The 23,260-nt window shown below is 36.6% G+C and overlaps 1 protein-coding gene across 5 annotated transcripts in view; it reads right to left on the reverse strand.

Moving 5' to 3' along the window:
• LOC109546707 (zinc finger protein 91) overlaps nucleotides 1–23,260 on the reverse strand; it is a 55,777-nt gene that overhangs the window by 3,528 nt on the left and 28,989 nt on the right. For 3 of the 5 annotated variants that reach the window (XM_019917776.2, XM_019917779.2, XM_019917778.2), the window contains 3 exons: nucleotides 20,963–21,987; nucleotides 10,305–12,112; nucleotides 3,170–3,497 (listed from right to left, as the gene is read on the reverse strand). In XM_019917776.2, the coding sequence (XP_019773335.2) occupies nucleotides 3,170–3,497; nucleotides 10,305–12,112; nucleotides 20,963–21,973 (3,147 nt within the window). In that variant the 5' untranslated portion in view covers nucleotides 21,974–21,987. Of the gene's footprint in view, nucleotides 1–3,169; nucleotides 3,498–10,304; nucleotides 12,113–12,286; nucleotides 12,483–20,962; nucleotides 21,988–23,260 lie in introns of those variants that run through there. The other 2 variants (XM_019917780.2, XM_019917781.2) reach the window with 2 other exon arrangements.

Raw genomic sequence — 23,260 nt, forward strand, 5'->3', positions numbered from 1 at the left:
ATACAGATGTGGAATCCAAATTGATACATATTAAAAGCAAGATCAAGCTGTTTGTATACTTAAAAATTGCAGTAAATTTATTTTTCACAATTGATAAGGGAACTATAGAAAAAGGTGATATTAAAGGAAAAACATTATCAAGAGAAAAAGTGCCATAAAATTGGAAAATCTCGCCTCATAACAATTGAAATACAATTTCAGATCTGTATATAAGCTTCATTAAAAAACCATTAAGGATTTTAAAAGAAAAACGTCCAAACCCAGAGGGGTTTACCACTCTGGAGTTTGTTTGGAAAATAAAAGACCCCCCACAAACGTTAATTAAAATCTTATATGAACCTTAAAGTAATAAATTCGATTTACTTTAAAACACCAACGACCAATGTTGCTTTACGTCTCATTTCTAATGGGTTTGGGATCGTTTAGTTATTTTGGGACACACTCGTTGCGGCTTTTAGTACTTGAATTTTTTTAATCGGCTATTCTGTAAACACACAATGTTTACTTTGCGCATTTAAATTTGTCACTAAATTTATTTATTACAAACCGCTGCAGCAGTTTCAGTTAAACTGAGCTTACGGTGTGCGGAAAATTGCAAATGTGTTCGTAAATGAACTCCGCCTAGATTATTCTAATGCCTATTCAGTACTTAAGCAGGTCTTGACCTCTATAATTAATCTTTACGAGGTAAAATAAAAATGACCTAGTTTATTAATTAGTTCATATATTGGTGTCTTTAAGTGCAAATGAGGAGTCTTATCCTACATCAAATACTCCTCACTATTTCGCAATAAGCATGCTGCCTAAATTACGCCAAAGGTTAAACCCAATAAAAATAATTAACATTGAATACTTCGATGCATAAACGGAGAAAAACCTCATACAAGACCATATTCCAAGGATGCCAGCACACTAACTACCTTATTAACTAATGCAATAAATACATTCTTCATTCTTTTAATGCTTGCCCATCGTTCGACCACAAATAATGCCGGGTATTGTATTTTTTTACGATTGTACTTGGTACCCAATTATTGCACCCGACTTCGCATTGGTTAATGTGGTTCAGTTGGAGACAATTTCAACAGAACCAATTCTATTTTTAGTTGCATCTAAACCAATTCTCTAATATTTATTACAGCCATTGCAAAATCATCAATTTGGTAGATTATACTTGTTGGTATCTTATCATAAGTCTTTTCAATAATCACACTTCTTAAAACCGCTTCAAAGAATTATTTACAACGACGATGTGCATTAGATAACACGGCTTGAGGCTTAGTGTATTTCGTAGAAAAGGACAATTTTTGATTTTTTTCATATCGATTAATTAATACGAATGCATTTTTTTATTTAGACATAATTTCAGCTAATGGTGTCACCAAAATAAATTCATCACGTAAAAGCAGAATTGATGATTAATTTTTTTATGTCCTGATCGATCACGAAATAGGCGATTCGTCCTGGTATGACAAGAAGGCCAGTCAAAAGCACATGGGTCTCCATGGCGACGGACCGATTACGGCACATTAGCTACGGGGTGTGATCAAGTACACAGACAATAAAAAAATAGATGTGTAGGTAATTCGAACGTTAGACGTCATGATATTACGTATATGAAAAAAATCCAGCAGAAACGCTCGCTTGACGCCCATCACAGGATATCATCCGAACAACAATAGAATGAAAGACGGCTGGCTGAATGTAATTTTCTTGGGCAAATATAATTATTTATTAAAATAATAGTAATATTACGTTTTCTTGATTGCATAACCAAGAATAAATTGTAGCCAATTCTTTTGAGATGATATTTTTCACATGGAAACCGCTCACAAGTGTTTTTAGCAAGAAAACAAGATTAAACATCGTAAAGCAGATTAAGGACTGATAAGTGATTAGTTGAAATTTACACTCGGTAAATAATTAAAGAACGCAAGACAAAGACATGATAAGGCTCAAGATTAAACAGTTTTCGTCATCGGGGAATTTGGCTCAACTTTTCTGGTTATTTATTGAGGGAATCGACAATGAAAATCGAATATTGCAATTGAACGCCGACCATTAGACTTAAATTAACAACGTTCAGTTTTGCCAGCAAATAAGCAATTGGAGGATAAATTGAATCGATTGGCGGAATAAAATGCCCAATTTAGTTGCCTTGAAAGTTTTCAACTAAGTATCTATTTTACAGGCCCTGCGTTGACTGAAAAGCTTCGCGACAACTTTCGCTATTAATGCAAAAGGATTTTTCGACAAGAAAATGACTTTGCACATGTTAGAGACACCACATTATTTCTGGTTTGAGTGACTAGTTGAAATTGCAATATTTGCATTAGAATAATGCAAATAAACAATCAGCCTGATAAAATTGATCAACACTTGAGTACTTGAGTACGGAGGACAAAAAGCTCATGTTTCAACGGAATTTGCAATCGCGATTAACACCGGGTGTTTTCTTGGCCAGGGGCGAGTTTGAACAGTTACAGAATATGCTTTGCGAATATTTCAGCTTAGTAATTGCGCTTCGCTTTTTTCAACTGCAACAAACGACGTAAAATGGACGAGTAGTTTTTTCAACACACTTCAACCGTGGCATTAACATTGCCCAATGAATATGCATAAAAACTTTTGCATGATGACACTGAAAAAGGATCAACCAGTACGTGAATGGCATTCACATTGATAGTCCAGACTATGGAGCGATAAAAAGAAGCGCTTTAAGTGCTGCAATGATGTCATCCTTCTTGGGTACCAAATAAGGGGTTCAATGAGTTTTTCTAATAATTCCTTAGGTTGTAAAATATTTAAGTTTTTGCGCCTTTGTATGAAACTGGTGAGTTTTCAGGCAATTCGGCAAGTACGAAAGTACACAAGTTGTGAAAGGTGTTGAACAAAAACTCAGCCAGTTTGAAATCCTCAATTTGAATAAAATAACATGTTCAAAACGGCCTCATTTACTACTCAAGTGCAGTTGATTTGATATTAAAAATGATTTATTGTGAGACACATGCAACACAAAACCCAGCCGCCAAGCATGCAGGAAATCTTACAACCAGAAAAAACTTTTTTGGGAAGTTTTGGGCGCGTTTCTTCTGCCGATAAGATGTTACCCAAGACAAAAAATAAGCGACAAACACATTAGTACGGTTAGTAAGCAGGGTTAGTATACCTGAATGACATGCTTCCAGTTAGAACCTTGATTACAATGGCCGCAACGAAAGGGCGCATTAATGGTGGGGTCGCCCTTCGTCGCGGGGCTGTTATTTACACTTGCCTCGTCTCTATCAGGACTCGTACCCCTTAAACTTAATTCCTGCGACGAGAACAATCCGCCTGCAGCACCCGATCCAGTTACCAAAGACAACGGTGAAGGAGTGACAGTCAAGTGGGCTGCAGCTGCCACTGCGGACTGCATCAGTTGTTCCTGCTCATCCAGATGCTCCTGGTGTTGATAGTGGCCCTTCACATGCTGCAGAAGAATTTCCCTGGATGCATCTCTACAAATCCAATAAAACCAGCATTAATTTGATGAACGACGATCCGCAAAACTGTTAATTGGTGTTACACTCTGACCAGCGCAATCATTAGTTGTTGCCACGAAAGAAACGCTTTCAAACACGGAGGAATAATTAGCTAAATTGCACTTAATCGCTACCGATGGACTAAAAACTGATCTTTGGCACCTTAATTTCTTGACCACTTCACATGTGACACGTAAAACAGATATTTCCAGTTTTTGTTCTTGCTCTTATTAGTGACGTTCGGCCAATAATGGGCCGATAATTATGCACTAGTTCGATTCGTATCTTTGAGCATTGAAACTCATTTTTTTAATTGCAAGATTATTGGACTTTCGACCAAGATCTTGATGTATTGCAACGAACTGCTTGGCTGACAGTGTTAAATTGTATGCGTTTACCTTACCGTTTACCGGCAAATACACAGTTATTATCATTAAAAATTCATGCAAACTTAAATGTTCCCAGTAAAATTATTGTTGGAAATTGACTTTGAGGAAAGTGTTTCTTCAATAACCAGAACTACTGCCACTGCAGAACTACAAACGAATTATCAATCATCTGACCAGGACATAATAAAAACTTGGGGGAAAGGGACTAGGACTGGGTAACACTGTGTTGAGTTGATGCCGCTCTGTGAGTTAGCGCCTCATTGCGCCGCACCTCGAATTGCGATTGTGGCGGAATACTCCTTGAAATCTTAAAGGACATTTTTAGTTAGTTGAAATTTCATTGGTTCTATTTTCTATCATCGCTCGGAAATTGAGCAACAGTTTAATTTTTAGGTGATTTCTTGTTAGCGTTTTTTGATTAGTCAATATTTTTAGAAAAACAACATTAATTCGATTATTAATTTTAGTTTTGGCGTTGTGCATTAAACACTGCAGCTGAGTGAAATTCAGGCAAATGTGAATTGCTTTAAATTTAAAATTAAATAAGTAAAATATCGGCGTTTGGAGCGTTTTTCGTTTAGTTGTTGTTGACTTGTGAATGTTCATTTTGCTACCGGCAGTGTACGAAATTGGTCGATGATCGYATTCTTAGATGGAAAGAAAYATTGTGGCCCTTATGGCAAATGTGGTAGTTTGTAAAAGTGTAGTGAACTTCTTGACGATTCATGGGTRGMAAAWGTAGGATTACTTTAGCCCTAATTCCCGTTCAACTRACTCGTAGCGTGGATTTGCTATCCAWTAAACTATTCTTTGGTAGTTTAGTAGATTTTTTWAAYTTTGGGAATATTTTGAGCGGCTTTGTATTTTTAAGCCGCTTTCTATCAAGCTCATCTAAAGCTTTTCGCTTAAGARACGCTTCAGATMTGGAAATTTGGGTTCCAGTATTCAATACGAGAAGCATCCGCTTACTGACAGTGTGGATTTGGATCCGAYTAAGCCATTGATTYCTTCMCAAGAAAATTTTATACTCTGGTAATATTTTGGGCGACTGTCTCCAAAGAACCGTTTCAGATATGCAAATATGGGTTCCACTTTTATGTTTATTGCTTAAAAAAAAAGGCAAGAGTTTTAGTTTTGCCTGTKTTTTTTTAAATTGCAATATCGACTGAAAGATGACGCCACCTGTTTTTTYGCACCGTCACCGACACTGTAACTGTGAGTTACTGTGCCGGTGCGWTGGATTGGCGCACCAAGCCGGCATCACTGCGCTAACTCCCGAAAATTCACTCAATGAGACCCTGCTAAACATTTAACTTTTTACTATTTTACACATAAAACTAKCATTTCAAGTTCCACTAAAAACATCCSAATCTTTTCAATGCTTAACTGTTGCATGCCGCATCAAACAATATTGCTCAACAAAKAGYTCAAGTTCGCTTATTSWATCYAGTTAAAAAAAGTGTTCTTGTATGTGTGTTTTTGCGATTAAACTGTTTTCMACATWCCGCAAACTACTCRGGACTAAACTTGACTAATTATCGCYAGCACTTAATTAACGCAACAGTACAAATGGGGAAACCTTGAGCGAAAGAACAACCATACACTTAAAGTTTTTTACAGCAATTTCCACGAAAGTACTTATACTGTTATCACCAAGAAAAAAACCACATTGATTTCATGCCACATTCACCTGATAAGGATTGAAATTTATGGAAAACCGAAACAAGCAATAATACGTTTTGCAATTAAAAATGTATATTGTTCTTTGGTGATAAGACGTCTTAAAGTACTTTTGAAATTTCATTGTTACGAACCGATAAAGGCAAAGTTTTTAAAATGCAACGAATTAAACTGCCAAAGCCGAGTAGAGTAATCGAATCGATTCTTTAGTTGGGGATTAAAGTGGAAAAGAAAATAACTCTTATCGATTTTATTATATTTGGTTAAAGTTGATTATCTTGGCAAGTCTTATCGCAAGTTTTTTCTTAATTCAAGGTGTATTTGTTACAAAATTGAGGCCAATTCGAAAGCTTTAAAAGCGCGCCACAACCAGGAAAAATGGAAACTGCTTCAAAAATAAAAAAGAAAAATACGCAGAGGAACACAAAGAAATTGAAAATATATCAACGACTTTAAAACACCCCGATAAGCAGATAACGAAACTGTAAGGAGCCTTGAGGTTTACTACCTTGGGAAAACAATAATGAGGACAGCAAACATACAAGAGGTCAAATTAATAATCGAAGATAACCATGAAGCTGCCGAAATCGACAAGACATATTCCTAGACAAGCGAATTAGAAAATCAAAGAAAAGTTGAAGGGAAAAGGTAAAAATGCATCGACAAAATAAAATTGCAAACAACACAGGAAGTAAATAAGACACAAGATATGTGAAGTTTAACTTTGCAGTGTATCAAAAAACATTTTCGCAGCTATGGTGAGTTTTTCGTGCTTTTAGGCTTTTAGGTCATGAAATGGACTTTTTGTCTGACGTTTCACAAGCACGAGTATCACCGATCTTCAGAGGTGGTGATTGCGTTAAGCAAAGACCATTTTTCCCCAGATTCCAAACGTCCGAAAACTCTCCGCAGTTTCTTTTACTATTGGCTTTTTAAAATATTTCCTCAGAGATTTTAAAAGCGTAATCAGTTATCAACACAATAAAAACAGTAGATACAGCCCTGACCTTTTATGCAAATGTTATAAATCCCAGCCAAATGATGATGCATTTTGATCAAGTGACGCTTTTTTTGGAGCGCAACCAAATTAGTGCATGATTTTGGCCAAAAAAGACTATTGACACTAGTTTGGACTAGACTAGACCAAGGTCTGAACGAGATTTTGAAAAAATCACATTTATCTCCAAGAAAAAAGTTGTTAACTTGAAGAAATTGTGTAATTGCAACAATACAGATACAGAGTATCTCAAGATCTGGGCTAAATAAACGTTCAAACATATTGCAAGTTTCATAACAAATTTCCTAAGTATGGTGGGCGTATAGTGTAATAATAATTATCATATCATTTAACACATACAGGTGAAGGTCGTGGATGTTGTCTAATAAATGTCAAGTTTAGCAGCATCTTTAGCATAATGGAAAATGTCACCCGTATAAAGATTGATCCTTATTTAATATTGTAACATTGGCCGGTTGGAAACGGAGAATAGCGTGTATTTCATTCGGTCATTTAATGAAACGCTCACAATTAGATAAGAAGCATTTATAGCTAATAAGTATACATATTATTCTGCATTTCCGGTATTTAACTTCGGTAATAATTAAGATAATCTGATAATTGGTAACCACAATGACTTCTTCTCATCATAATTAAATGCAAAGGTTTCTTCACAAAAAGTGCAAAATCATTCTTAATTTGTTTTAATGGCAGAAGACGCGTATTATTTTATTTTTATAAATAATCTATATGTATTTGCATGCATTAAAAATATGACTTGAATTATTATGAAATTAAAATTATGCGGCAAAATATGTGAAGAAAGATGTGCATACATCTCCGCTTTACTAAACATTTTCGGATAGATTACAATGTAAAGTAACAATGTTGCAATTAATCGAACATGAAGTTACGGAATTATCTTTATTTAAGAACAAGCAAACACTTCCCTTGATGACGAATGCTTACGATAATGCCGCATTTGTTGAATTCCTTTCCGTTTCACACTTTTTTTTGTTAAAGAGAGTTTAAATGTTTGTTTTTTTAGTTTTTCAACAGCACGTTAATCAGTTTTATTCAGTTTGAAAACTTGCATTTATTTGGAAAAATTAAAATACAAAGTTTTTGAGTTCAGTAAATAAGTAGATCGATTAATTATTATCTGTTTTATTTTGATCGTGGATATCTGTAATCTGGAAGTCGCACTAAAACGGTCGTTAAATAAGGTAGTAAAAGTAAACTAAAAATGTTATCATTAAAGTTACTTAAAAGGGTTCAATTGATTATTTAATGATCGATACTGGCCAGCCTTGGTTTTTTCACATACATCCACAACCGAAAATATGGTTTAAAAACGCCAAAAGTTTTGAAAGTGGACTCTTTTGAGACTTTATGTTATCGCTTTCCATTCGAAAGGAAGAAATTCCATTTTTCGACGGCCTAAAAACCGGGAAAACTCACCAGTTTCATTATCGATAGTGTTTGAAAAACCATCGGATAGACGCGGCTATAGATAATGAAGTAATTTATCAGGTTATTTCACGAAAAAAAAATTATAAAAATAAGCCCGGAAATGTAACGTTTCCAAAATGCAGAAAGTAGTAGTAGTTGAAAATTATTCAAAAATCTTTCACTCAATTTTTTTGAAGATTAGATTCTTGCATTTGAGGTGGTCGCTTTCAACAGTTTTCTACTTTTTGCTAAGAAAATTCTTGTTGTGAAGTTTTTTTGTCTGATAAATGAACAGGAAAGAAATTTTTTATCTCGTAAACGCAGCAAGTTGTATTTTTTACAATAAATAATAGTAAATCTGTGGCACGCATTCTTCTGCGAACTCCACTGGACGTATTTGCATTTTTTTACAAAAACGGTAATTAAAAAATGTGTACATCCGGCATCTTGAAAACGATATATTCGGTTACCTATGTTTATAGCAACTCTACTTTCCACTAGTTTTCGATAAAATAAAAAAATGCCAACAAAACCAAGTAAGCAGAAGGTAAAAAAAGTGTTCCAAAAGGTTTTTAAAGTGCGTTTTTCCCAGTTTTCAATGGATTTCAGTTGATTTATGTGGCCCTGATTTTTGCCATCAAAGCTCAATGATCATATTTTCATCATATCATTGTATTCTCGAAGCGTGGGCCAATTAAATGTATTTTTTTTATTTGTAATATCGGTCTTAGTTTTACATCCATTTTTAAGTCAATTCCTTGTCTTTTCCATTTCTTGTCCTAAAAATGCCTACTTTGTCCAATTAGTCAATTTTTTATTTTAAAAATAGAAACCAGTTATCAAAAATTTCATCACAGTTAATAGATATGCGATATCAGTTATGTATATGTCTACACACTCTTAAAATATCTGTCTGAACTTTGAATCACTGTGTATTTTTGCGGTAAGATTATTGACAGAAAATGAAGCGTAGAGAAACTAGATTTAATTAAATTTTTGTCACTAAATTTTTCAAAAACATGCTGTCACAAATAGCAATTTTTGCCGTCTAAATATCGAGCGTATTCAATAGTCTTAGAAAATTTGATACCGTGGTTTACTGGTCATTTGACATAAAAAAATGTAGGTCATATTTTGTAATATAAGTACCTAAGTGCAAAAATTTACTTCTTAGCATTTTGAATCAGAGATTTTTTTTGTTAAAAGAACGGTTAGTTGAATGAGCAAATAAAAAAATGAAGGCAAAAAAACACGGAACAAATTCTTCTATTAATAATCTTGAGACTCGTCTCAAATATTTCCGCAGAAACATAATAACGCGAACAAAAATTACAGTCATTGTTATTATAATTTTATAAAAATGTAATTTACTGTTCATTTTGACCGAAAAATCCGCTCTTAAAATATGTACTTCCTTTGAATCACCGTGTATTTTTCAGACGACTATGGAATAAGCCAATAGGTCATGGAGCAATTAAACAAATTCTTGTATTAATGCCTCTAAATTTTTCAAAAACGTGCTCAATATCGAGCCTCTTCAATAATACTCAAAAAGTTAGTGTTCCCTTTGTTGTAATAACAAAATTGGGATCGGAACCCAAGGATACATTTTTGGGAACGTTTTTTTCCATCTTCACATTTTGGCCAATTTGACATGAAAACTTTTAGTTCAATTTTTTTTACATAAGTGCAAAAACACACTTTTCAGGCTTTTGCATCAAAAAGTTTTCTTGCGCTAAAAACTGTTGAATGACCGAATAAAAAAACAAGAAACTAAATAAACCTCTTTTATAGTTTGGTAATAGCCTCTAGGCTCTTGCAGAAGAATTCGGGAAAAGCATGGTAACGCAAACAATTTTCGCGATTTTCAAAATCCAGCCCCATGAATACCCCCGTAAAAATTATAATGTTATTGCTATGATAATATGATAATTTTCGAGAAATTGAATGCAAAACAGCCATTTTAGAGCGCAATTTTATTCTTAATTTACTGGTCATTTTGATCCAAAAACGCGCTCTTCTCACACCGTGTATTTTTTGCGTTAGAAGACGGTTGACTCAGCAAGTAGAAAAATGAAGGCAAAGAGTAACTGAACAAATTCGTCTATAAATAACCTCTAGACCCTTCTAAAACAATTCCTCAAAAACATGATAACGCAAACAATGAATAAATGCGAATGCCAAGCTCGTGAGATAGCGTTCGCTTTAAACCACGCAACGTCATCCCAGCTATTTAAACAAATTGCTGCATTATTCATCACTTACCTAAAATTGCACTTTTTGCATTTGAACAAGGTCCGCTTGCTGTCCGAGTTCGATTTCTTCTCCTGAGTGATGTTGGCCAGAAAATGCTTGCCTGCCATTCTCAGTGCGGGCGGTGGCCGAATGTTGGAGATCTTCAGCAGCGAATTCAAGTCGCCACTGGTTGGCATCTTATTCGATTTGTCCCCCTTGCTGGTGGATGGTGACGAATTCCTGTCATGGTTCTTTGGACGGGTTCCCGAACCCCCGCTGGTTTCGCTCGACGATTGAAGGCTGCTCAAAGGTATCTCCGTCAGGTATTTGTTGTATTTGGTGTAGTTTCTTCTGCCCGTCTCGTCGGTCATTAATACTTTCGCATTTTCGTGGGCTTGATCCCTCACCGATTTCAGCTTGATGTGTTTGGTGATGTCCCATCTCCAGTTGGAGCGATAAGAGCACAACGAACATTCGAAGGGCTTCTTGTTAAGATGGCCCACTATGTGAACATGAAATCGGGAGGCCGTCGATGCCCAAAAAGTGCAATGCGGGCATTTGAAAACCCTCTTGTGCTGTGCAACCGAAATGTCGTTTCCATGGGTGGGAATCTTTTCCGTTGTCGTGGGAGTATGAACTGGGGAATGCTGAACGCTCCCGGGAAGATTGTTGTTGGTGTTAATGGTATTATTGTTTTCTTGTCCTAAATAACTACTTTCACTGTTAACTGGCGACTGGGTCCTAACTGACAAATCCAATGAGACATTGTCGTCGATTCGATCTTCTGTGTACTCGTAATTGGAGTCGTCCACATCGATATCCATTGGAACCATAATGTCGTTCCAAACGAACACCTTGTTTTCCATCGGGTGTGGCTTGTTGTCGAACTCGTCCTCTGCGCTTTGTCGATCTTCGTCAATTTTCAGCTCATTCTCCGGCTCTGACAAGGTATCATCTTCCAGCTTGCGGTACTTTAGGGCATCCTGGCAGGTTTGCAGGTGATTGAAAAGATCCGTACTCGACTTGCATCTTTGCCTGCAATGTTGGCACCTCGACGCACTAATGTTATGTATGGGTATGTAATGGGGAGCTTTGGTAATTTCTTTGCCGCAAATCTTCTTGTGCTTCGCCTGCTCTGTCAAACACTTACTTTCGTGGCCGCACAACTCACATATCAGGTTGCATCCGGTTGCGACGCCCAACTTCTCCTTCAGATGGTCGAAGAACGACGCGTTTTTATGCTTAAAGTCCATTGTCTTGTTTTTATTCGCTACTTGAAATATTGATGTGGGAATAAGATCAGGTACTTTTGAAGTCGTCGGGTTCTTGAACACGTCCTCGGACCCGAACAACGATGCAAAGTCTTTTAGCGCACTATTTCCAGACCGACTGCAAATGTCGTTAATATCCTTCTGGCTCATCGCTGGCTCGCGGTTTTCTGGAAATTCCGCCTTTACTTTAGCTGGAAACGGAATTGGAATCAGGTTGGGAATCGGCCTCGGGGCCTTCTTCACCGCCCGATCATTTGCATCTCTTCCAAAAGTGTGAAAATATTTCTCATGTTTTGCCATTTCACTGTCCCACGCTGTCTTGAAGTTGCACAATTTGCATTTATTCTTAATATACACCTTCCCATTAGAGTGTTGGATAATATCGTCCGGATGAATAAAATCCGACAACTTTCCCTGAAGCGTCGATTCACTTATCACACCATTTGTACTTGCACTAGAGCTCACTTTGGCTTTCTTTGGAGTTGTTTTGATTTTCGGCCTGGTCCGATGCGGTTCCTCTTTCACTGCAACGTCTGGCCTGGATCGAGCGTCCGTTTGTTGCGCTACCTGAAACAAACACGACCGAATCAGGAAATTGGAACGGATTGAAAGTCCGCAGGAAATGAACGATAAGTTGTGCCGGCACCGAAGGAAAACCCGAAGTAACTCAAGTTCCACCTAATGTAAAGAGCGGAGCGGTCTTATCGCAAACACTGCTTAAACAACATTCATAATTTTTACCGGGCTTCGCATGATAACAGGCGGGACATATCTGCAGGTACGGCGCACCTTGCCACACTACGGCCTGCCTCATCGGAATCGTAGGTTTTCGCCTGCAGCACGATGATTTCCTGCACGACCTTCATGGAATTGGAACAAAACGAAATTTATTAACCAAACAAATTGTTGTAAACGTCGTGGAAATATCGCTTTTTAAGGGAACAGAGGAAGTGTCTCAACAGTTTTTCAAGATTCGGCTCTTTGCACATACTTAGGAGTCAAACAGTTTGATTAGATTAGGCGACGTTTGTATGATCGATAGTCCGTTTGCCAAACATACCCGACATGGATCGCAAAACGTTTTCGTTCCATTGCTTCATACTCCTCCTGTATGTCCTGCTGCTTCATATGGTTGTATCAGTCGTGTGAGCAGAATTTTTCAATTAATTACATTTAAAACTGTCCAGCGCCAGTCGAACATTCAGTCATTTGCAAATATTGATAGCATTATTATTACTTTAATTGTGTATACAAATGAGTATACAGAATTTCATCCGAATTCCAGCTTGAGAACACACCCAATATATTTCGTCTCTTAGAGGGCAAAGTAAGAAACCATAGCGTATTTTTTGTAATTCGTCAATAACTGAAGGTGTTAATTAGCTAAGCACTTTCAACCTTGGCAGGTCATCACTTTAAATAACTCCAGGTAAAAAAATCTAGAATATTCAGAGGAATAAAATTTAGTCAACAAACTTGAAGACGAAGACTCAAAGAAATCCTGCTTTTCGAGTGTGTGATATACAGGGTCTTCTATACTCGATACGCGCTTGAACAAACCACGCTACGTAAGCACGAAAATCGAGAAGATCGAAGAACGATGTTGACATAAAACGAATTTCGGATTAAAGTGGGCGCTTCTTGTCCAAGATAGATAATGAAGGTCTTCTTTAAAAATCCATCTTCAAAGCTAAGCTCTTTAAAATTTATATTTAGTTTCTATTGAAACGGGGTCACATACACAGTCAGGGAATTTCGCTGAAACCGTTGATATAATTTTTCATCTGCTTATGCTGATTTCCTTCATTTTCCCCATTTATTCAACTTTTCTTGCATTTAACCCAGTGTACGTTGCATAAACGCAGTGTCATCAGCATATAGCGCGAGGTTTCTTTTTTTTGGATAATTTTCAGAACTGAATGATCTTAAAAAAATCCGACTTTTCTCTCAATTGAACAATTTAAGTTAAGTGAAGGATTTGCTTCTGAGCCCAAATTACTCAGCCGACAAAGTGTTCTGAATTCGATAAAAAAAACTAAGTTCTCAAAGAGGCGAAAATGATCCACGATTAACTTGAAATATGAATTTCTCAGATGAAACAAAACTTGAAAAGTTGAAAATTTTGCTCAGTTTGGAATTAGTAGAAGAAAGTGCACTGGAGGTTCTGAAATTTTCAATAGATTTTTCACAATTTCTACAACCGTTCCGTTCGCACACTATTTCCGTACGACTCCTTTCGAACATTAATTTTATTTCAAAAAAATCGTAGATCTGGCGATTTCCCGCATTAAATAGAGAAAAGTGCATTTTGTAAGCCTTGAAAATGTAAAATTATTTTTTTAAATCAAATTAACCTAGTTTTTTTAAAGAAGAATTTCTGAGAAACAAAAAACTACCGGTAACTGGCCGTGAGTAGAAAAATAATAAGTAAATCCCGAAAATACATGTTAAAAAACGCATAAATCATACCGAGAGTGCCTAAGTTAGTGACCAATTCTGAAGAGTACTTTTCAAACTGTTGCTTCAGACGATTAACTTTAGAATGTTTTGAGTTTCTATACATACGATTTTTCCCTTAAATTAAATACCTACACAGTTTAAATTATTCAGTCTTATTGCGACGAAAGTGCAAAATCTTACTTTTCAGAACAAAACTGAGCTCGATTATAGGAATAAAGGACTCAGAATGAAAATTTTCGTAGATGTCGTCTGTTTCACCTCATTCCAATTGCATCAAGAATTGGCATGCACTTTGGGTTATCCAAAAAAAACTCTCCAAAACTACACTTTGTAAAATTGTCACCTTTTCCGCTCTCGGTGTTTTTTTGCAAAATTTACCAAAAAAACCGGAATAATTTTCCTAAGTATAGGATGTCCCGTAAAATTTCCCAAAGGTCACAATAATCTACTCTCTTTCGCGAACCGCCACGGTTGATTCCATGACCAACAGAAATTGTTGTTCCCGACTAAATCAATAAAAAATCTTTACGTTATTTGCAATATTAATGAACCAGATACGAAGCAATGAGAATTTATTGGTCGAACACCATTATTAATTAAAGCGATGAAAAAATCCATCGGAAATTAATTACGGTTTGCATCGATTTTTTTTTCTTCGGTTTTTTTTCCTCGCCAAATCCATTATCCAGTTTGCGGTAGGCAGTGAAAAGTTTGAAATTGGCCAGGGACGACCGTTTAGCAAAACAATTAGTATCCATTGAAAAAAATCGGTTTGATTTGGTTATTTGAACATTTACAATTGTCCTTCGACATTGACCAATCGAGTCGAGATGATGGTTAAAAGCTAAAGCATACAATAAAGACAAAATAATGAAAACATTATCTAATGTGCAATTGTGTGTGAACATGCTTGAACCGACCAATTTATTAGTCGTTTCCGTCTATATTTCAGGCCTGAGTTTTTTACTGTGGTTCATACAGTGCGGGGAAACAAATTCAGTAAATCAAAAACAGTTTTTTTGTGGAAATACAGCGTGTCCAAAATTGGAGATATGATGTAATCGACCATTTTTTTAAATAGCAGAGTTGATTCGGTTGCTTTACATGCTAGTTTAGTGGAAAACAAACCTTTCTACGGCCAGTTTATGAGGAATATTTGAAAAGTTAATCATTCAACGATGGGAAAAATTAATCCACATCGGGAATTACCGAAAATATAAAAGGTTGCCCATAGTTTTATCAAAGTACCTATGCAATGATTGATTATACCTGCTAATTAATCATGATCTAAAATGATTTATCATGGGATTTTGAGAAAAAAAAACATCGAACACCAATGTACGTGGCTTATTTAAAGGATTGATCGGAATAAAAACCAAATTGCTGATTTGTATTACTCAAATTGAAATGTATTCAACATACTTATTTAAGTTAAAATTAAATTCACTTTATTGTGTCATGTTATGACTTTCTATGAAATTGAAACTTAGAACCCGTTCTATATTATACAGGGGTTCCATGCATATACCAGCAAACTTTTAGGGTTGGTAGAGGACATTAAAAGAACCTTTGTTGCCTTATAAAAAAAGCCCACAAACGCCGTTTTTGAGTCATATAGTCAAAATTCAGTCTTTTGTTGTTTATGAAATTAGAAAAAGTATCGTCAGTCGGCATAAAACCAGCCCAAGAAGGGGTCATCCCCATGATGACATGGTTGGTAATGACATTGGTATCGTTGGATAGAGAATTCAAAGTTCGAGTCATAACAACATGAGTGAGGAAATTCGAGTAGTTTTGGCCCAAAAAGCGAAATTTGACTATCACACACTGCAAGATTATGCCAAAATTTCATGTTTTCCGTCTCGTTTTTGCTCATTTCTCGGAAGCAAAATGAGCAAGAACGTTCATTTTTACATCATTCCAGAGAGAACTAAATGATCTTTTTAGAAAGTGAACGAACCATCGATAAGGAAATGTTGGCAGTTTTCTCAGAAAGAGTCTTGATTTCAAGAAGTGATTTGCGTGTTTTTTCCGAGTACGCAATCTGCAAAGAAACTAATCTTTCAAGCTTAAAGTATTATTATCTAATAAATAGAATTCAGATTCTCGTCCTATTCGGTCAAACATTTAATTGAATTATACAACAGTTGAAACTGAAAATACCGGGCCCAAAGTGTAAAGCCGCAGAAGATTTATGGGTATGGACGATGTGGAAAATAAACTTGTAAACTTACGTTCTCCGATCGTTCCGCTGAATAAATCAGAATACATCCGGTCTCATCTTACCGCTTGTTGTCATTTCATCATTTTTCTTTAAATGCAAATGCATCAAGCCCCAGTAATATTGCAATAGTCCGATATTATATATATTATTACTCCGAGCCTGCTGACTATTAAAACAAACATGCAAAAGACCAGTCGTCAGCTCTTACTAATGTGTTTAATGTTTCCTCAAGAAATTAGAACGCTGGCAGGCACGAAATTGCTTAAATGGAAATAAAAAGCCTGCATAAAAGATGTCTTGACAACAATATACAAATACTTCTAGTGTTTATGCTGTAGTAAAATAATAATTGTCGGCTTGTTTATAAGCGAATAGTGGGGGACACTGGAAATGGGTTACGTAAGTAATTCGGAAAGCTGAGGGAATTTTTCTGGTTGTCTTCAATTGAAATTGCGTAACGATTCGGTTACGTGACATTAAAAGAATTTTCCACATCGGACCAGACCTGTTGATGTAGGCGGTTTTTGTGCTCTTTGCTCAAGCTTGGAAAATCAATCGGATGTAGGACGAGTTGTTTAATAACGAGGTCAAGTCCTTCCTAGAATAAAAACAAGCCCTGGAATATTTTGGCAAGAGCGTACTTAAGACTAGCCGCTATAATTAGATCGCCAAGAACGTAAGAAGTAAGTATAAATACACATCGCTAAAACAGACCACGAAAATAACACCGTTATTATTAGAATCACAAAGCTACCTCCACTAGCTGAATTTTTGCCTACCTCTGCTTAAAAAAAGAAAGACACGGTTTGCCTCAAATTCGCGCACTATACTGGCATAGTTTTAACTCCGGCAAATGTATTTTCAGCAAGATCGTTCAATTTAAACATCGAGAACACAAGGAAGTGAACGATAAATACGTTGAATAATGCTTTCAAATATATCCTATTCATCCCGCATAAGAGATGACGGTTTTGGACTGGAACATGTCGATCTATAGACCTTCGATTTGATTAACCTGGTTTCGAAGGAACACATGAAATATTTACGAGCCTTTTGTTTTTACTCGGCTTGGTCAATATGTCTTTGTACATCTTGGCTTAAACCGATATGTGATTGGTCCGAATATTTATTCAACAGCAGATATTCGAACTGGGATTACTCAAATTGCAATCAATTATCTACGCGATAAACTATCAGCTAATGGAAAACTTAACTGGGCATCACAATTATTTTCTACTCGCGCTCTGCAATATTATTTCAGAAAAACGCAAAAAAATAGTTTTTGTGCAAAAAAACCTAGTCGTTCAAAAAACGTGCCAGAAAGTGAAAAAATTATCGAGAAAAAGTGAATAGGTGACACACACTTACATAACCAAAGTTAAAAACGCCTCCATAAAATTTACCAAAAATAAAATGTGCACAGAAAGTAAGAACAGAAACTGAACAAAAAACTTAAAAAGCTCCATATTCTAACAAGCGAATTTTCAATCATATTGGAGGTAAAAAATCAAGTACCAACATTTTCCACCTGAAACAAAGGAAAATTACCTAATTTTCTCTATATTTAACGCTTTGCGCAACAATGACGCAAACACGAAAAGGATTTGGAAGTTTGCGAGTACAATTGTACTCGTAATTCATAGCCGGTTCTTTTCGCATGAATCGCTAATTACCTACTATAGACGTTGTAGTAAGGAAGCCCTAAAAAAATCATTGTGCAATGACAATTTTCCAATAGAACAATTAGCCTGCTCATCAAATTTTACAATTTGCATCACAAAGTTTCCTTTTAGTTCATTAGCTGTGCTGGCATATTTGCCGCATAAACAGGATTTAAAATCGCCTGTCCGTAGGAAAACTTTAGGGAGATTTTCGGTACTTTTTAGTTATCCAAATTGGGTTGATTCGGGAAATTTTCTGGCACGAAAAACGGAATCATTTCTATAGAAAAGAGCGCATAAATTCGTGTGGATGACGTAGAAAGAAAGCGCTGAATGATGAGAATGATCAGTTTTGTTTAATCTACAGCGTGAATCAAAAGAATATTTTAGAATAAAGTGCGTAGATGATATAAATTGTTTCTCTGAATATCATCGTTTCAGACCTAATAAATGTTGCTTCCGCTTTTCTGTCATAATTTTTTACCCTCACATTCGATTAAAGGTGAAATTTGGAACAGAAACACTTGAAATAAATATTTAAAATTCAGCAAAAACTTCAGTTTACAAATCCTTGTGAGTTTCCATGGTATGTGGTAATGTTAAATGAAATTTACTTGAATAGGGCGCTACATTGGTACGAATTTCACTAAATAACTGAGAAACCAGATAAAATGTTGAAAAACCACGAGATAACGAGTGTCAAATTGAATTAAAGTGCTTTTTTGAAATACATTTTTGTTGAATTTTTGAAACAAAAAATGAGGCGACCGCACACAAAATACACTGAGACAACTAAGAAGGTTGGGTGAGTAAAACGGTGAAAAAAATGTGGAAATGTGAATGTGTGAGTATCGAGATTGAACTTTAATCCCTTGTATAAATATAAAAAAAATATAAAATTGTTACGAAAAGAGAAAATAATGCTAAACCTAGTACTTGTATAGTTGCGCAATTTTGTGCTTAAGAAAATTAATATTTGGGATATATTTTCGGTATTTTAATATCAAAATTGAAAATTCTTGAGAATTTTTGAGTAAAAAGGTACGCTTGTCTCGATTAGCTCGAGCTAGAAAGGACCGCATGCGAAACTAATCTATTTGAAATTTTAATTTTTTTTGATAATTGTCTTTAAAAAACGGATTTCATGGAAAATAGATGTAATTTTCTGCAACTGGTTGTTCGAATTCATTCGGCAAAATCCACATTTTTACACAAAATTGGTTGGAAATATGTAGCCAGTTTTACTCGGAAAACCCTAGAAGAACTCATGTTTTGTTCTTCCAGCATGAACGTGATTGAATTGTTTTTCACCGGCATGAATAAACTACGAATCGTTTTTAAACTTCCTGAAAACATTTTTTTAGCCGCCCTCCGAGACGCGCTTCAAATAGACGGTGTCTCAGCCTATTTTAAAAAATGTGTAAAAGAAGGAGATATTTATCCAGGCAAATAGATAGAGCGACTCTCAATACAGGAACACCATCTAATTGAGCAGAGAACAATTGCGTAACCACTTAAATCACCAGACCTGACGCCATCAGATTTTTAGATATGGAGCATCTAAAAACCATGGTGTATAAGAACTAAGAAATAATTACACGTGAAAACGTAACTGAGTGAATCGAAGAAGCCAGTCGTAGAATGATTCAAAAGAGCCACCAAGTAATGGCGGCGATAAGTTCGATTGCAAAAAGAACTCAAAAATATGTTGAAGTTCACCATTTTGAGAATTTTATCTAAGTAATCTGTATTTGTGTATTCTGATTTATTTTCCTCACAACCTTAAATTTGTCTGAATTATTTTCTACATTTGCGAGAGTGACATGCATGTATTGAGATAAGCAGAAATTTTAATTTTTCAAACCCTAATAAAGCCATAAGTATGGAACACCCAGTACACTAGTGAAAAATTAAAACTATTTCTGCTTATCTCAATACCTGCATACCACTCTCGCAAATGTAGAAAATTATTCAGACAAATTTAAGATTTCAAGAAGGCAAAGACCTAAAAGAACGTTGATTTTTTCCAATCATGAGGTAAGTTTTTCCAGTGTTGCTCTCCCAGAAGAAAGGATTTTTTTCCCTCAAAAACTGATGAATGTTTTAACACTTTGTAAATTATAGTTTTTATACAACATGTTTTAATTGTGAATTGGTGTTTGTAGTTTGTGTAAATTTTAAATCTGATGATGGCGCTGTTGTCTCACCGAAACGTAATGAAATAAACGATGTTTGTATTTGTGTATGTTTTATTGCTAACGCATGTCCATTTTTAATGTTCCCGATGCATTTTACTGACACTGATTTTGTGGTTTCAAATTCGAAAGCGTGCGGGCCGGATCCGAAACTAATTTTAATTTAATCAGAGTGCGATTTTTAAATCTCTTACTGTTGCACTGAAGAAATGTGATTCCCGACATAAAGGGAGGAAAATTAGGCAAACATCGTCAAAACCGTCGAACATATCATGGGAAAGTGCTCATTTTCCCATTTAAAGAAAATCGACATTCAAACCCCTGTTCGGTTAGAGTACGTTTTTGCGATTGATGAATTCAAACATTAGCCGATCCCATTTGTTTACATTTGAATCGATGGGCCCCGAACTTTGAGGCCGACCCTGCTAATCCACCTATTTCCTATGTTGACGTAGTAACTGGTGCTGGGCCCGCAAAACCACTTTGTAAATATTTTTGGCTCGTTGCCTAATACCCATAGTGTTCTTCCCACAACTTCTTACTTTAATAGCAGCGACGATCTTTCGCATTTCTTTCGACAAATTTAAATATCCTAACGACCTTCCACGTGCACCAGCAGCGAGATGCAGTTTGTTTTGCTTCTTGTCCACAAAGCGCACATTTCAGCTGGAAAAACTTGACCTATTTGGCTTCAATCGGGCTGCTAGTTCTTTATTAGGCGCATCATTGCGTTAAAACTGATTGAAAATCGTATCAACTTAAGCTGGGAGTTTTGGCTCTGTAATCGGACGAAGGCCATTTGAATCAGGAGCGTTTGATTGGCATTAATGAGAGTGGATGGATCATGTATTAATTAGATTAGTGTGTGGGTTTTTACCTGCGTCGGGTCCTGGTTGGATGCGGCCGCTTCTTCGGCTGCCGTGGTATCACTAGCGCCGACCTTGTTCCTGCGACGCCCAACACCAAGTCCAGCAGCTTGACCGACAGGTGGAACGTGATGGTTCATTTCGTGGACCGTGAGGCTCTGCTTGATGTCAGCAGTGAAGTTGCAAGCGGAGCAACGGAAAGCGCCCTTCCCGTTGTGGTTCTTGCAGTGCCTGTCCAGGTTCCACTTGTACGGAGTCCGGAAATCGCACATATCACACTTGATCATCGGCATCGAATGGTACTTAACGTGCTTCGTGTACCTGGCCTTGATATGCGTAACGTAAGTGCACTTCGAACACCGGAAGAATTTCGTTTTGATGTGTTCCTCGCGTTCGTGCTTGTTCAATTGGACGCGATTACGGCTCGAAAAATCGCACACCGAACATTTGAACAACACTGGCCGATCCGGATCTTCCGCAAGCATCTCGTCGAAACCGACGTCTTCGTCGAGATGCTCTTGGGAGAGTTGCTGCGACTCTTCGCTCTCATCAGCCACGTCGGCTGCGGAGCGTCTGCGCGACTTCCTGGACGTGTCCGCTGCATTAACTCCCTCGCTCGTGCCGTGCACCATTTTCGAATGTCTAAGAAGTTTTTGAAAGTGCTTGGAGGCGTACAAGCAGCTGGGACACTCGTACACTTTTATCCGCTGATTGTGAACATCCCGCAGGTGATAGAGATAGAGGCGGGGGTTCTGCGTGAAGAAGTCGCAGCACGGGCACGTGTAGTTGCGTCTCACCTTACAGTCGGGCAATTCTTTGCTTGGCGGCTCCTCGTCGTTGATGTTGATGCTGCCAATAATTCTAGTTGTCGTCTCGTTGCCAGCGGTCCGCTGCTGGTTGGCGTCTTCGTCGTCGACGTCGTGGACGCCGTCGGCCACTTTGTGTAAAGCGTCGCCGCTCGCAACGTTGCGCACTGCTAAACTGCCACCGCCTGATCGATGTACCATCGAAGGCACTGACATACTAACTTAAACACCTGAAAGAAAAACAACCTTGGTCAATAATTAATTCATCTTTTAATGCAGATCTTGGCTAAGTCCTCGCAATGTCATTGCGAATGCTTCATCTTTTGCACTTGATTTGTTTTCCTTAATTAAACACCGCACCGCGCACAATACGAATTTCTATTATTTCTTGATACCAATTATACTGAGTGGTTCGAAATTCACTTCATTCCTTCAAGGGAATCACAATGAATGTAACAGTCAAAGGCCCTCTTCAGGTCTTCACTAACATTTTCCAAACTGTACAGCGTGACCATTTATTGAAGATGATATGCGGTTTTCGCAAAACTACGACCTCTTTTGGTCAAATGAAAGATTAGTTCCTGGAAAGTCTCCACTTTTCGAAACCATTTGTATCTCAAAAATGAAACAAAATGATGAGATGATAGTTTTAAAACAAATAATACCGGTTAAGTGTAAATTGCATTTACCAGTAATGGATTCCTCTAGCTTTTCCCCTCAAATAAACCCCATGATTTGCACTAATTCTACAGTAGAAAATTTCATTCTTGTGCGAACAAATACTTGTACAATTTCACTAAGGTCGCCTTTATTTCTTAAACTATCTTGCATGGGTATAGAACATGTTACTATCAAAAGACTCAGAATAAGATGCCAAATATTATAATTGGTTTTTAATAAAAAAGTACCTGAGTATTTCATAAAACTTTCAAGTAAGCAGATACAAGCCCATTTCTTCCTCCAACAGTCGATGAAAAAAGCAAATTGTTATCTTTTACCGTTTCTGAGGAATGGCTTTTCAAAATACTCTTTGGGAGGAAGCAGATATCATCAGTCAAAAAGCAATGATGAATTTAATGCTGAATTCAGAAATGAAGCGAAAATATTGGTGTACTATTTCAAAAACCGAATTTGATGTCGGTAGTAAGGCTTTTATGAAACACTCTGTATACTAGAAAATGAATTTTGCATATGCAGATCACAAAATTGTAAAATCACGGTATTTTTTTTGTCTATCTACAGATGTTTAGACGCAATCGAACTTCTTCATACAAATCCTGCCTGGTTAAATGAACAAACGTGCATCTACCTAGATATTTTCTAACAACCAGAAAGATAACCCATAGCATAACAAAAACTTGAATTTGATGGGTAGCTTTTGAGTTGTAATCCTATAAACGCCGAAAATGTATAACAATGTCGCATATGGATAAAATCGCCGTTATACATACAGGGACTCTAAATCAGTGTTATCTTCTACACAATACTCGTAACTAAAATAAT

This window comes from Dendroctonus ponderosae, unplaced genomic scaffold, assembly GCF_020466585.1.
Source record: "Dendroctonus ponderosae isolate FM_Combo_2020 unplaced genomic scaffold, Dpon_F_20191213v2 Dpon_F_20191213_3, whole genome shotgun sequence".
In the NCBI taxonomy this organism is placed as follows: domain Eukaryota; kingdom Metazoa; phylum Arthropoda; class Insecta; order Coleoptera; family Curculionidae; genus Dendroctonus; species Dendroctonus ponderosae.